Here is a 14934-nt window from a genome sequence, read left to right as displayed (position 1 = left end):
CAACCGGTCCCGAGGGAGCTGGGGTACCGATTTTCCCCTTTCTCTTTCCCATTTCCTGGGAACGCGTCGAACAGCCAAAAACCTAGTTGGAGTGCAAGAGCTCTCTGGGTTTGCGACCGCTCTCTATGACGCCATCTTGGATCTCGGTGTTTGGTGCTTTAGAAGCACTTTTGGCTTATGTGTTAGCTTCACTGCTTTTTTCCTTGTGGCTCCCCTGTCTTCCCTTTTAGTGCTAGGAGCTCTTCTGGTTGCTTGCCAGAGTAGTGCTTAGGAAGCACCTTGTTAGTTGTTTCTAGCTTGCTAGAGCAGTGCTTAGGTAGCTGGTTAGTTCTGTGTTTAGCTTATTAGTGTAAAGCTCTGCTTGTAGCTTGGTGCTTAGTAGCACCTGTGTTAGCTTTGTGTTTAGTTCCCTGCTCTGTTAGTTTAGGGCTTAGGAAGTCCTTTTGTCAGTTTACTGTTAGGAACACTCCTGCTGGTTTAGGGATTGGGAGCACGTAGATCAGTTTAGGTTTAGGAGCACTTCTGTTTCCATTCCTGGTCCCTATGTCATCCGGTATCCAGTAAGTCCTGTCGGCTACTCGAACCTAGGAGCTCAATTCCTGGGGGGCTTAGTAGCTAAGTGCAGGTGATGCTGTACGGACCAGTCCAGTGTGCTCCAGTCCAGTGTGTTTCGGTCCGGTGTGTGTGTTCCAGTCCTGTGTCCTCCAGTCCGGGGATTCCAGTCCATGTGTTCCGGTTCGCTGGGCAGTGCCTGCAGTCCCTGCCGGTGTGCTTGCCCAGTGTTGGTTGGTGGGTTTTGCCTGCTGCTGTCGCTCCTCGGCAGCAGCCCAAGGGCTCACGTTTGCTCCAGAGTCCGGCCCCGCAGGCTCTGAACCTGAGAACCTGACAACTGTTACATTTAGAGGGGGCAAATTATGCACCCTATCGTTTCACTTCATTGCTATAGGCTGAGGGAGTGTTGCATCCTTTGCACCTGTGGCAGAATGTTATTTGAAGTCCACTGCAGGACATGTGGAGTGTGCTTGTCCATGGATTGGAGGCTGATCCAAACGTTAAGGATCAACTGTCTTTGCAGGGTAATTGAGCTTTTATACCGGGCTTGGAAAATCCTACCTGTTTAACCTTAGTCTTTTAGAACGTGTTTTAGATGACGGATCTCTTCTACCCTTTGACACAGTAAGACAGAGACAGGTTGTTTTGATGGGTTGACTGACTTGCTTACCATCAACTAAAACATTATGTAAACTCCTTGAACAGAACCTTGCTTAGTCTCTACATAGGTAAGTGGATCAGTACTTTCTTTAATGAGATATCAGAATACACTATTTCCATTTCAGGGGTGTACAAAGCCTTACATAAATTTGAAGGTATGCGGTTCTGGAGAATGGTAACTTGTTATATGGCCCCTATTCTGGAATGTAGGATTGAGGGGTTATCTTAAAAATAATGGTTGGATAAACCTGGGTCTTTCAGGGGAAAGGACAAAGAGGGAACCTTATTATTTTGTAAAATTTGCCTTTCGGTGAGAAAATGTGTTCTACAGTCATGGATTCAGAGATACCTTCTGCATTTTGGAAGTGGAAAAATCAATTACATCAGCAGCTTAGTTGGGAGGCTTGTGGCTCTGTCAAACATTAGAATTGCTTTTTGAAGCTTTGGAACCCATACAATCCCTTGGTAGAAGCCTTATTTTGAACACTTAAAACCTAAAGGTAATATCACTTTCAAAAAGTTGTTTCATAATGCCGGTCTCCTGTTTCTCGCAGGGGAGGGGGGATTTTTATAAACCTGAGGGGCCACAAGAGCTCAGGCTCTCTGTAGACAAAGTATTTGATTTACTTATTCATATGTAGGAGGGGGGGGGGGGTTGGGAATGGAGTGCAGGGAAGAAGGGTTATTTGTATTTCTTACCTGTTATACATAATCCTTGTTTCTGATGCCTTGTTATTAGAAAAATGTCAATAAAAATTGTTTTAAAGTAAGATGGACTTGGGAAAATCCACTGCATATTTCTAGGATAAGCAGCATAAAATCTATTTTACTATTTTGGGATCTTGCCATGTACTTGTGACCTGGATTGGCCACTTTGGAAACAAGATACTGGGCTTGATGGACCTTCTGTCTGTCCCAGTATCACACTGCTTATATTCTTACGACCAGGGTTACACTAGTATTAGCATTAACCAGTCCTTTTCCAATGACTCAGCTGTCTTGACCGACATGGCTACCCTGCTGCTCAGGTGCATTCTGAGTAACTTCTGTAACTAAAATAAAGTCTAAAGTCTACCTGCCCTATGTTTTCTCTTTCTCTATGCTCATCCCCCGCCCCACCCCAATTCTCTATCCTTGTTTCTCCACTCCTCTCCCCAGCTCACTCTCTAGCTCTATCCAAGCTAGTCGCCATCTATGGGTTGTTGATTCAGCAAAAGGTAATCACAGAACCTGCAAAGGATCAATATTGTTTCAATCCTTGAGATCTGGCCTACATGCTGTGTAGTATACTACTCTATAGGCACATCTTTTCATAACCCTGGCATCCTCTTGCTCCAAGAGAATAACAAAACAAACATGTTGTTCCTTTAACAAGTCCTCTGGGGTTTTTTCTCCAGTATCTGCTCCTCTTATCACCCTAACAACACTCCCATTTAATTTAAAATTAACAAGTACAAAGTGGAAAGAGGCTCACAATGAGTTCTGAGCGGTGCCTTTCACAATAGATACACCATGCTAAGTAGTAAAAACAGCAGCAGAAATCAAGGAAAAGTATAGGGGAAGGAAAGAGAACTTGGGGCCTGAAAAACTTGCCAATTAAGCCCACCCCCATCAGAGAACACTTGGACAAATTCAAATTTTGAATTGCTATTTGTAAATCTAACTTTTGTTGGTATAGAAAACAAGCCCTATCAGTTCATGACTACAAAAAGTCTCTCCAATAGCTGTTAAATGAGATAAGATCTGTGGGTATTCTTGGCAGCCATTGTGTTAAGTCTTGACTGGCAGCATGTGACATTGCTGTGCAATAGCTGGTAGTCAGCACCACACAATTTCCCCGGTGGTATGTGAGGTGTCCTCCTGTCCATGCACAGAACAAAACAAACAAACAGGAAACAAGTTGGTCCTGAATGCAGAACATGATTATATTAAAAAAACAAACAAAAAAAAACCCCCAAACTGTTGTCCCTGGTAGGGAACATGTGCAACATGCACAACCAAAGGCATGACCCCCTTCTATCCCACAAGTCAATTTCATGAAGTCAGGAGACATAGGCCACAGGCCTCTCTGCTCATTCTGCGCTAGAGAATGTAGTCAATACAGTGTCATTCACAAACCAGAAGTAGGAATTGATAAACTTAACATAAAAGGCATTTCAGCAAAACACTGGGGGGCTGACAAACCAAAGTATCTTTTTCATTGTGTGGCTATACCAAGAACACACAATAGATCTGGCCCATTCTTCTGGTTCTAGGGCTATCATGCTAATTACTCCCATTCATACTATGTTCAGCGCCCTTTCAACCAACCTAAGATCTGTAACTCATTCAGAAGAAGAAAAACAAAAGCCACAAATACTGTTTTTATTTCAAGTTATTTTTACTTTCAAAGCATATACAGCGCTATATGCTGGCTGTAGCTAAGCACTGCAGCCAGTGTCCAATTGGCTATGCTGAAATGTTCCTTAAGCAGCGCTCTCACATTGACACGCAGCACTAGATTCCTGCAGGGATGAGGGTGCCCACATTCATCCAAAAAAAAAACCCAAAACCAGCTGAACAGTCTCTGCCAGTCTTTCCCTAATATGTTCCCACTACAGCCTACTCCAAATTTTTAACACTTGTCACTGATTGTTAAGCCCTTTACAAATCATTTATGAGCTGCAGGACAGCAGCCAGCAGGGAGAAAAAACTATGACAAATTTTACATTCTGGCTGGATGAAGTACACCAAAGAAAAACAATGTTGGGCTTTCCTACAGTCACAAGAAAACAGAGAGCTGAGTGTAGAGTCCAGGGGTCCTCCCCCAAAAGGACAATATCACCTGAGACAGTAGAGATGATTGGAATGCAAGTGACCCTATGATTTCCTATGTGGGCCCATATGCATTCCCAGGCTTCCAATGCAATTCACTCCTGCACGGAAACCTATATTCTAGTACAATAAAATTGTTTTATATGAGGTGGAAGACACACATAGCAAGCCAGAGACCAAGGTGAATTCTTTTATCACCAACACCAGATGTGCCTTCTTTCCAGGAGCATTATTGCTGCTATAACACAAAAAAAGTAAGTTAAAATGTTTTTCTTTTTCCTGGGCTTATAAGCCCAGTTACATAATGCTAGCTTATGTTGTCCTGCTCCTAGAGAAGACATGAGAATGAATTTTAAGAGCTTTTGTTTGTGATTCTTACCATTCTCTCCCCCCACCCCCCCCAACTTCTCCAGGCTGCAAATTTGAGATCTTACCCCAGGAGTGAGCTATCTTGATCTCATCTGGTGGATACTGTGCTGGAGTGAAGAATGCAACTAGTTTGCCTCACCCTCATGGCTCAAACTTACATCAGAATCTTGAAATTTAAAGCATCCCCCCTTTAAAAAAATTACAGTCAGTTATTAGCATACAGCTGCCTTCTCTTTGGTAATGTGTTACAGTAACAAATAAAGCAGCATAAATGTATTGAGAATGTATAGTTATTTTAGCTGCAGGCTCGGGCATGGTGCTGCTGAATTCTAGACAAACCTATGAGATGCAAAGGATTGTCTGCAGCTTCAATTCCCCATGGTTTGAGCTGTCCTTCAGAGCTAGGCTGCAGACAGAGATAGGTGAAGGAAGTTACCTTAAAAACAAACAAAAAAAAAAACTTAGGTCCATGAGATGCCCCATCCCCCCCCCCAAAAAAAGAAAAAAACCAAAAAGACTGGGGATTTACTTTTTTATATTTAACTGATCAAGTGGTATGTCTGTCTCCTTCCTTCATTCTCTCTCTCCCTTGCTTCCCTCAGGCCTGTTAGTCTTTAACATGGGAAGGGGGCATAGCTTTGAGAGCATCTGCAAAGGCCTGCTAATACCTCAGTTTTCACTCTGAATGGAGGTTGTGCCCAAGCTCTCTCCTCAGTTGTTCAATAGAAAACAATATGAGCTGGGACAAGAGCCAGCTCCACAGAAGACTCTCTCCATGTGGTGGGAACAGCAGAGGAAAATCATCAGCACTTTTTGTGGAAGGGCAATACTAGAGAGTATTTAGACATTAACCATTTCAATTTTAAAAACAAACAAAAAAAAGTATTTGTTTAGGTTTCAAACCTCTTCTCCCCATCCCTCACCCCCACGAAAAAAAATTAAAGCAAAAAAACTTCCAACTTCTGTAATATTGTTCTTCACAGCATTACATCCATTCTCAATTTCTAGAGCCCCTGATGGACACAGGTACCTCAAATTCAAAAGCAACCTCTTGCCATGACAGAACTCATTACAGTTACCCTCGGCCTTCATCTCTTACCCACCCAATCAACTATCCTGTAAGAGAGGCAAGGTCCTCTCCCCTTGCACATTTCCAGCAGGTGAGTTGGGGGAAGGTGGGATTCCCACCAACAGAGCCATCCTTGCCATTCAAATCAATCCAACACACCCCACCTTGTCCAGGTTGGGCAGTAAGTGCTATTGGACTCTGTTCTTCAGAATATTTTCTTTTCCTTCCTATTTTTTTAAGTGTTTTCTATTTTTCCATCCCCCCTCCCCCACTTAAAACAGACATCTTCAGTGGAAATTCTTTTCTGTCCTTCTTCTTTCCCCTCTGACTGGTTGGTAATTCTTGCTTGAGATCTGCCAATACCGGGAAATGTTCTGAAGAATCCTGTTATTGCTTAATCAAGCCACCGTCCCCCTCACTCACGAAGCGCTTCCGGCCCCTTAAAAATGAGAGAAGGGTGGTGAAGAGAAGTTAAAAACAATAAGCTTAATACCTATAAAAGGTCACGTTCTTGTTAGTTCCCCCCACCCCAATCAGTTTTCTTCAGTTCTTTAAAATTCACATACTGTGTAAGAACCAGCAAGGTCACACCTAAAACCCTGACACCCTTCAAAGGGAACACTGCAAAAACCAACTCAGTCTATGCTCCTTATCTGCTCAAATACCACACAGTTGGTCAGTGCCATTCACTTAGGTGTGGCAAACAGGTGTGTTTTCTAGGATATCCATAACGGATATGCCTCAGGTATGACCTCACACCATCAAGAAACAACAAAGAGAGCGGAAGACAACCAAAATAACCAGATAAAAACCACAAAGAGTAAGAGCACCAAAAAAAGTTTTATTGGGACCCTACACGGTCTGTGTTTTGGCCAAACGGCCTTCTTCAGGGGTCTTTAAATTGACGTATTCAGATGTGCTTCCAGAATTCTCATGGAGTGAAAGGCATAAAAGCTGGTGCTGTCCGAAATCGAGCGTAGGCGTAAATACCTGTAAAAGTCGGCTTTTACAGGTATTTACGCCTACGCTCGATTTCAGACCGCACCAGTGTTTATGCCTTTCACTCCATGAGAATTCTGGAAGCACATCTGAATACGTCAATTTAAAGACCCCTGAAGAAGGCCGTTTGGCCGAAACACAGACCGTGTAGGGTCCCAATAAAACTTTTTTGGTGCTCTTACTCTTTGTGGTTTTTATCTGGTTATTTTGGTTGTCTTCCGCTCTCTTTGTTGTTTCATGTGTTTTTTTGGGGAGACTTGGACCTTCTTTTTGTTGGTTACACATCAGCAAGTCCAGGGTGGATATTTTGGTTGTTCTGAAAACCAGATGCCTTTGTGGTCCCGAAGGCGATCTCTCATGCTCTATCTTCTACGTTTGTGTTTTGTAAATTTTATGTTGTTTTTATATTGCAAATTATTTGTTATTTTTACGCTGTGAACCACCTTGATTGCTATGTAGAAAAGGTGGTATATCAAATATTTAACAAACCTACATCTAAATCTAAATTTTGTAGCAAGACAACGCCATATGTCATATCCTTTTTCCTACTCCCCTCCCCGACCCACATCTAATACCTTTTGCCATATCAACAAGTGTATTACAACAACATACATGAAAGGGGCAGGGCTTATCTAAGCACTCAATTTATCACTCTGATGTGTTAACATGAATTATTCTCAACTTGACCCCATCACCACTAATGGCAATCAAGTTAAGTAATGAATGTTGCTGTGCACAGTAATTCGATAAATGGACCCCACTGTGTCCTAACATTGCCAACTATGTCATGTCAAAGGAAAAATAAAATTATGCATTATGTTCCTACCTCCAGTGTCCACACTGTGGTAAATAAACTAGTGATTTTCGAGGAACAGTGTCACATACCTCTTCTGTAATCAGCCAAGCAAAATTTCATCCCCAATGTATACATTTTATTAAAGTCAGATTGAAGACATTTATTTTGCTTAACTGTTACTATATTTCCTCAATTGAGTGTTATATTATACCAATAACAAATTGCTTTAAGCGGAGTCTTCTGTAATCAGTTGCAACTTATCTTACTAGCAAGGACACTGCATTACATGGCAATTCTTGCTTAAAACATGATTTATGTTTACCAACCTAGTAAGGAGCTCCTCGTTAATGTGGAATAAAGTTGCAAGAATCTTCTATTTAGTAATCACTAAGCAACGTTAGGTGTTTAACACAGGTTAAGACTAAGAATATATGCTAGTTGCTGCACTAAAATACCTAATGTAGAAACTCATATTGAGGGGTATGTAATGGGCAAGGGCTACAGCTTGCACATAACATGCAGGTCTTTACTGTGCACTAACCACTAATTCGTTAACATGGTAAGGTTGACCATATCTCCAAAAGTGTTAACTACATTCCTTGCCATTGACACGGGGTAGAGATATTTGCCCTGTACTAGCCCCCCAAAAAATTACTAAGCTGCAAAACCTTATTGTGGCTCAGTAAATGGGCTCCTTTATGCACAACTTTGGCAGCGCGTACATTTTCTGAAATGAAAGCATGAACTGCTGTTCAACTTTACAACAGAAAGCGACAACCAAAATTTTAAAAAGCATTGTTGCATGCATCAGTATCTTAGTAACCTGTACCCTGAACCAAGATGTGACCAACATAACTATGTTAACTTTGGTGTTCATACAAGTATGTCTTCTTAGAAGACACAGATTCCTATTTAAACTGAAAAAAGACAATATGCACTCAAAAGGGAGCTTACTCCTCTAAAGCAGTGCTTCTTGGCCCTCTTGGAGGCACACCTAGCCAGCCAGATTTTCAGGATTATCACAATAAACGTGCAAGAGACTGTATGCAGAGCTCTCTCATTCGTATTCATTGTGATAATTATGAAAACCCAACCGGTTAGGTGTGCCTCAAGGGAAGAGCTGAAAAGCACTACTCAAAAGCAGCAGCAAAATTTGAGAGCAGATGTAGTAAAGGCTGTCCCAGTCTCACCTGGATGGGCAAGCATCTCTAAGTTGCCTCGTTATCACTCCCTCCTCAAAGCAAAGGTCAACAAGTTTCTCCATGATGTTATGCGCAAGAGGCACATCCAGACTGATATCAGGTAATTCATCATATACACGCTGGAAGCCCTGCAGAGGAGAAAATAATGAATGGGAGAAGGGCTAATAACTTTTACACTCATCATCAGCAAAACTGAGGGTCTGAACAAACTGAAAATTTACCCTGTGCATCCAACATTAGGTGCCTAAGTGAGTGAAATCAGTGTATCAAGCCCCATGCCTCAAAAATTACAACTTCACAGAAGCAGAAAAATCCCTCTTTTCTCAGCTACCTCTCACTTGTCTTCTGTGGCTTCTTACCCGGTTCATCTGATCCAGGGTTACGAGCCCAGTCTCCCACAGTCCTTTTAGTAGCTTCACGGTCATCATAACAGGATTCTCACCTTTAGCCTCTAGTACCATCACTATGGCCTGCAGACAGACAGACAAAGCACAGAAATGAGTGGACCTTAAAACTAGCAGTAGCCATCAATCCAGGTCTCAGACCTTAGTCAATATTGCTAATGGACTGTATCTACATGGTCTCAAATGAATCCTTATTGACTGAAGGCCTGGACAGCAACTAAAAGGCCTGTGCTCAATCTTAGGATGGATAGCAATCTAAATATATGGCTTTCTCAAAAGATAACAGAATGCACCCAAATTGTCAGTAACTGGATCTAGTGTATTATGGTTAAAAAGACCACGATAGAGGACATAGGCCAAGATGGTGTCTTGAGCGGACACTCGTGCAGGAGCTCCTGTACGTTTCACGACTGACCTGCCTAAATAGAGATGCTGCTATTCTCCAGAAATGGAGAAGAGGAAAGACCTAGCAGCTTCTTCCTGTGTTGGGAGGCTCTGGCAGTCTACTTTGGAGACTTTCAGAGCTCCTGCACAGTCAACTAAAGAGACCGCTTCAGCTTTACTGGAGGTGTCTTTGCCTGACAGCAATGCGAGTAGGGTTTCCTTGAGCCCTGCTGCAGGGGTTGGTTCCACCACAACCTGGAAGCACCCTAGTCACCGGGCAGAAGACCAGTTTGGTAATCACTCCAGTTCTGTTATTGAAAGGTCTCCTGATTTCTATTTCCTCCCCCAGGGAAATCTATGAACAGTACTGCAATAACATACAGAGCCATCTAACAGTGAATACTGTGTTTGATGCAAAAGGGGAAGGAGTTCCTCCGGACCTGGTGGGCACACTGGTTAGGCCGACAGTAGTCACTTTGCACATGCTGTGGGAAGCCATGAACACTTTGAATGCTTCCCTAAGTAATGTGGTTAATACATTTTTTGCAGATTTGAATTTAGTTTCTGGAACATTGACTGTCCAGGTCCAGGCTTTGGATCAACAGTCTGCTAGAGTGGCAACTTTGGAATCTAAGGTCTCTGAGTTGAAGAGAATCTGTGGAGCCCTTGTAAAAGGACAAGAACTTTACCACAAGAGAATTGGAGTTAATGGAGAATCAATTGAGGAAAAACACCTTAAGATTCTTGAACTTTAAGGTCACCTTTGATTGCACCTGTTAAGATGGTAAGAAAATACTTCAAAGAAGTGCTTAATTTACCATCAGAATCATTACTACCTTTAGTGAGAGTTCAATACCTGGTTTTACCAGTTAGTAAGGGTGAAATTGGAATTATCTTCATTAGATCTTATAACTCAAAGGACTCTACTTCTAGTGATGTTTGATTTAGAGCCAGACAGAGATACAATCCTAAAATGATATTTCTGTTATACACATCAAGAGTTCCTGGGTTCCAAGATTAAGATTTTTTTCCTGATCTACTAAGCAATAATCCAGAGGCACTTGAAAGAATTCTTGGCCCTGCACCCTCGGGCACAGGCTCTGGGGTTGATTTTTCTGCTTCGCTTTCCATATACTTGATGTTATTTCCTTTCAGAATAATTCTTACGTCTTTAGTGATCCCAAGCAACTATTAGAATTCATGGTTTCTAAGGAAGAGTTGAAAGTACAGACTTAACTTTCCTGTAGCTGAATTGGGAGCATTGTTATAGCCAGCTGTGGCATTTCCTTTGACTTTGGCATCTTCTCATTATTGTTAATTTCCTTTTTGTAATTATTTCTCTATTTTGGCTCCTATTACCTGCAATTGTGGATGTATGGGATTATAAGTTTCTTGTAGATTTTTATTTTTATGAGAAATGTCTTTCTTTAGTTGTATTCATGTAATGATTGTATAATTTGAAATATATCAAAATAAAAGTTGAAAAAAAAAAAGAGACTATGATAGACTTGAGTCCCAATACCTCATAGACTAGCTCATGATGAAAATGTGGAACCTCCAGTTCCCGGAGACAGTGCTGCGCTTCCAACACCTGTCCAGAGAGCAAATACTCCTTCAGGAGAAGATTCATCTGCAAAAGTACAGGAACAAGAGAAAAAGCTATACAATATACTTTTTTTGTGTGTAATATGCATTAGAATTGTACCAGTTCAGACACTGCCTGTATGTATCTCCAACATTAGTCAACATTTACTTATGTGTCCTATTAAAAATGATTAGGTCCCATGGTTTCCTTGCAGGGGCATGCTGACAGATCTACAAACTTATTGCTCACAGATGAGTTTTAAAATATATGCAAGAAAGGTAATAAGTGCTTGACCAAAATCTGACTGGAGGATGGTTAATAGGCTGTACCTTAATCCATCAGAAAATTATAGAGGAGAATGTCAAGCCATCCATCTGTGAGCTGAAGCTGAGCTGTGTGTCATGTAGAAAGAATAACCTTGAACATAAAAGTAAATTTATTATATAATGGCAGGAAGAGGTTTTCAGGTCAATATTCAACCAATATGGTCACCAACACTGGCATTTAACTTAATCCATATATTTGGTGCTACTCATGATCCTGCTGGCACTATTTAGGTTACTGATGCAGGTAAACTGTCCTGCTTATTTCAGTGGAAGTTAGGTTCATAAGACCTGCAAGGTTCACAGGGCTTGTAAGGCCTATACTAAAAGTTAGCATTACTTCTTACACTAACATGATATATATACATATATTTTGTTTGTTTTGTTTTACTCCTCTCCACATAGGTTTGTACTGAAGAGCTTTCTCAGGATGGCACATAAAAACGTGATATAAGAACGTATCACTCTTATCTGTGGTGTCTGGCATAGAGAGACATCTCAAAAACACAGAGAAAAAAAAACATATCCATCTTTAGCACCCTTAGCATGCACCTATATAAAATAAGTTTTTGTCTTTTAGTACTTGCACAAGTTCTGAATGGATGCTCTGGCCAGCACCCCTCAAGCAGAGGAAGGTATACTTGTACTAGTTTTTGGTTGTTGAGGATAGAGACATGCCACAGTTCTCAGACAGTGTGTCCCCCTCCATGCTTATTTGCCTTGCTTGGAATCTGCAGCCTTTGCATGGACTCAGTGGGAGAGACTGTTGGGAAGCTGTAACCTTTCCTGTGACTGACCAAAGATTGCAGAGTGAGCTATTCCTCTGCTTATTACATTTCCTGCATTATGATAAAGGTATATTGTATCCAATTCTTGTGTGTGCATGTGTTTCTCTGTAGCTTATTCACACGTCATATGAAAAACTAGGCCTGCACGTCAATTAAAATTGTAACTGCGATTAAAAGGCATATTATTTTTCCCCCCCACTGCAGCTCCTTGCGACTCTGGGCAAGTCACTTAACCCTCCATTGCCCAGAGTCACAAGGAGCTGCAGTGGGGACCCCCCCCAAACATATCACAATTACAAATTTTAATAGAAATGCAGCCCTAAAAAAAAAAATTAGTGAATAAAAAGTAACAAAAACATAAATACAAAATACAAATTAAAATTAAAGAATCTCAAACAGCATGCAGAATAGCTATAAACAGCCTTACAGTTTTCACAGCCTACTTCGGAAAAGCAAGCCTAGAAAATACAAGAGGGCCGGAGTAATTCTGCCAGCATAGGCTAGCAGAGGTTGTAAGAGGGAATCCAAAGCACACTCGAAGGCGCAACAAACCAAAAGCAGCACAAGAAGCCTTCAAGAAAGGGGGCGTCAACTCAGAATTTTATTGATCAGACGCGACACGGATCCTTGTTTCGGTGACACCGCCTGCATCGAGGGTTTTTCAATGATCACAAATTCCAAGGGTGTCAAACAAATCAGTGGAAAATGCTAAATCTGAATTCACATAAAATGACACCGACAATGGCACAGGTACTAACAAAAGATGGAGAATCAATAAAATCCTGTAAATATTCCACTAGTTAAAAGGTGATAGAAAATGATATAAACACATAGCTAGAGGGCACATGAGATGCAATAGAGATCGCAGTATTGAGTATCTTTCAGTTCCTCTAACATAATATGGTTCTACTCCAAGTTCTAATTTAGTTCATCATCACACTTTTGTGCAGATGGGGCAGATTTCAGACAAAAAAAATCCTCAAGACCAACTGGCTTTGTCTGCCTAGCCATATAACTTATCTGGCATAATAAATATGATAGACTGGTAGTGTAGTCGTCACTTAGCTTTAGGAATATGCCTAGCAGCCATGCCTGCACCTGGTGTAAATACCCGTGCCTAAGTTAGGCACGGAGCAGGTATATTCTATAACCGTGCGCACAGATTTTCGGAACACTCACGGTCTGCCCATTCCACAACCATGGCTACGCCGCCCCCTTTCTGGCAGTAGAATTTATTCGCCCCACTTTACAGAATAAGCCTAGCAAGTTGTGCACATAAATTCTAATTAATGCCAATTAGTATCAATAATTGCTTGTGAAGTGGCAATTATCAGCGCTGACTGGCTTAATTACATTGTATGCAAATCCAGAATACGACCGGATTTCCTTGTGCAATATTTTTTTATTTTTATTATTTTTTTATTTTTATTACATTTGTACCACGCGCTTTCCCACTCATGGCAGGCTCAATGCGGCAGGCAATGGAAGGTTAAGTGACTTGCCCAGAGTCACAAGGAGCTGCCTGTGCCGGAAATTGAACTCAGTTCCTCAGGACCAAAGTCCACCACCCTAACCACTAGGCCACTCCTCCACTCCTCACTATACAGAATCCGGGGGAAATCTTTTTCCACAAAAACAAATTTAGCAAGACCAGTGATAACTAGATGTGTAGGGCTTTTCTCTTTCCCCCTCCCCCCCAACTGCCATGCTTTATGATGTTTGAGTAAACAAACACCATAGTTATTTGTATCTGGGAACTTACTGAAATGTTGAATAGTGAATTTTGATTAGGATCTACATGTGAGTTTTCAAATCTGTTTCAGGTTATTGAATATTCAAGGATAAATTTTAGGCTCAGTCAGTCATATTTACTAGTGGCAGAATCTAATATACACGAGATAAATTTGCATGCACCGTTTCCACTGTATGCAAATCTCTCTCATGCATATTCATTGCGGTATCCTCAACACCTCACTGGCTTGGTATGTCCCAAGGACTGGGTTGAGAACTCCTGATCTGGGGGGGGGGGGGGGGGGAGCTAAAAGCCAGCTGGATTAAAATGGCCTTTGAACCCCCTTCATGCACTGCATTTCGTCCTTTTAACATTCACTACACTGAGTAGAGCCATCATTTTTCCTTGTGTTTCATGACTTTTGGTTTTTAGATTGCTTGCAAAAGGAGAAATTAAGTCTTGCCTTCTAATGTACTTTTCTTTAGTCACTCCACACCATGCCCCACAAGTACATGGGGGAGCAGCAGATGGGGGAGACTAAGAAAAACTGCAAAGTGGATACACTTGGTGCTGTGGAGCTCTGTATCCTTCAGTATTTCTAGTGACAAAGCAACCAAAAGAAAAAAAAAAGGTACAACAGAAAAACAGATCCTCTTAAATTGCCCCATAGAAAACCGGAACAGCAACAAAGCAGGAACTACCTGAACGTCCTGTAGCACAAAAATACATTGCCAGTCTATCATATTTATTATGCCAGATAAGTTATATGGCTAGGCAGACAAAGCCAGTTGGTCTTGAGGATTTTTTTTGTCTGAAATCTGCCCCATCTGCACAAAAGTATGATGATGAACTAAATTAGAACTTGGAGTAGAACCATATTATGTGTTGAAAGGTGTTCTAGGATCCGTTTATATGAAAAAAGATGTGGAGAAAAAAGGACCTCAGTTCAAAGCACTTAGCTTTCCAAAGTTCCATAGGTTTCTATGGAACTTTGGAAGGCTAAGTGCTTTGAAAATATGCCTCAGAGTGTTCCCCAGCCCAGGAGAATAGCATCTATCACTACCAGTACCCAGGCCGAGGCCCTGAGCAGCAGCCAGATGAGCTGGATCCAGCCACCAGCGCAGACTACCCCGCACAAAGGAAGAACAGCCCAAAGGTCACCCGACATTGAACACCAGGGAGACAGCAAGGACCACTGCAGAGGACATATGTGAGCCTTCTCCCATGGCACTACCTTGATCGTCACCACCATGGAGT

At 41.6% G+C, this 14934-nt stretch overlaps 1 protein-coding gene across 3 annotated transcripts in view; it reads right to left on the bottom strand.

Moving 5' to 3' along the window:
* Positions 1 to 4343: 4343 nt before the first annotated feature.
* The window catches only part of LOC115461218 (programmed cell death protein 4-like), a 52058-nt gene continuing 41467 nt past the window's right edge, over positions 4344 to 14934 (bottom strand). For all 3 annotated transcript variants that reach the window (XM_030190897.1, XM_030190895.1, XM_030190896.1), the window contains exons 8-11: positions 10772 to 10879; positions 8821 to 8931; positions 8450 to 8589; positions 4344 to 5903 (exon numbers count right to left, since the gene is read on the bottom strand). In XM_030190897.1, coding sequence (XP_030046757.1) covers positions 5852 to 5903; positions 8450 to 8589; positions 8821 to 8931; positions 10772 to 10879 — 411 coding nt within the window. In that variant the 3' untranslated portion in view covers positions 4344 to 5851. The remainder of the gene's footprint in view (positions 5904 to 8449; positions 8590 to 8820; positions 8932 to 10771; positions 10880 to 14934) is intronic.

Source organism: Microcaecilia unicolor, chromosome 2 (assembly GCF_901765095.1).
Source record: "Microcaecilia unicolor chromosome 2, aMicUni1.1, whole genome shotgun sequence".
Taxonomy (NCBI): Eukaryota; Metazoa; Chordata; class Amphibia; order Gymnophiona; family Siphonopidae; genus Microcaecilia; species Microcaecilia unicolor.
This window is presented reverse-complemented; position numbering and strand designations above follow the sequence as displayed.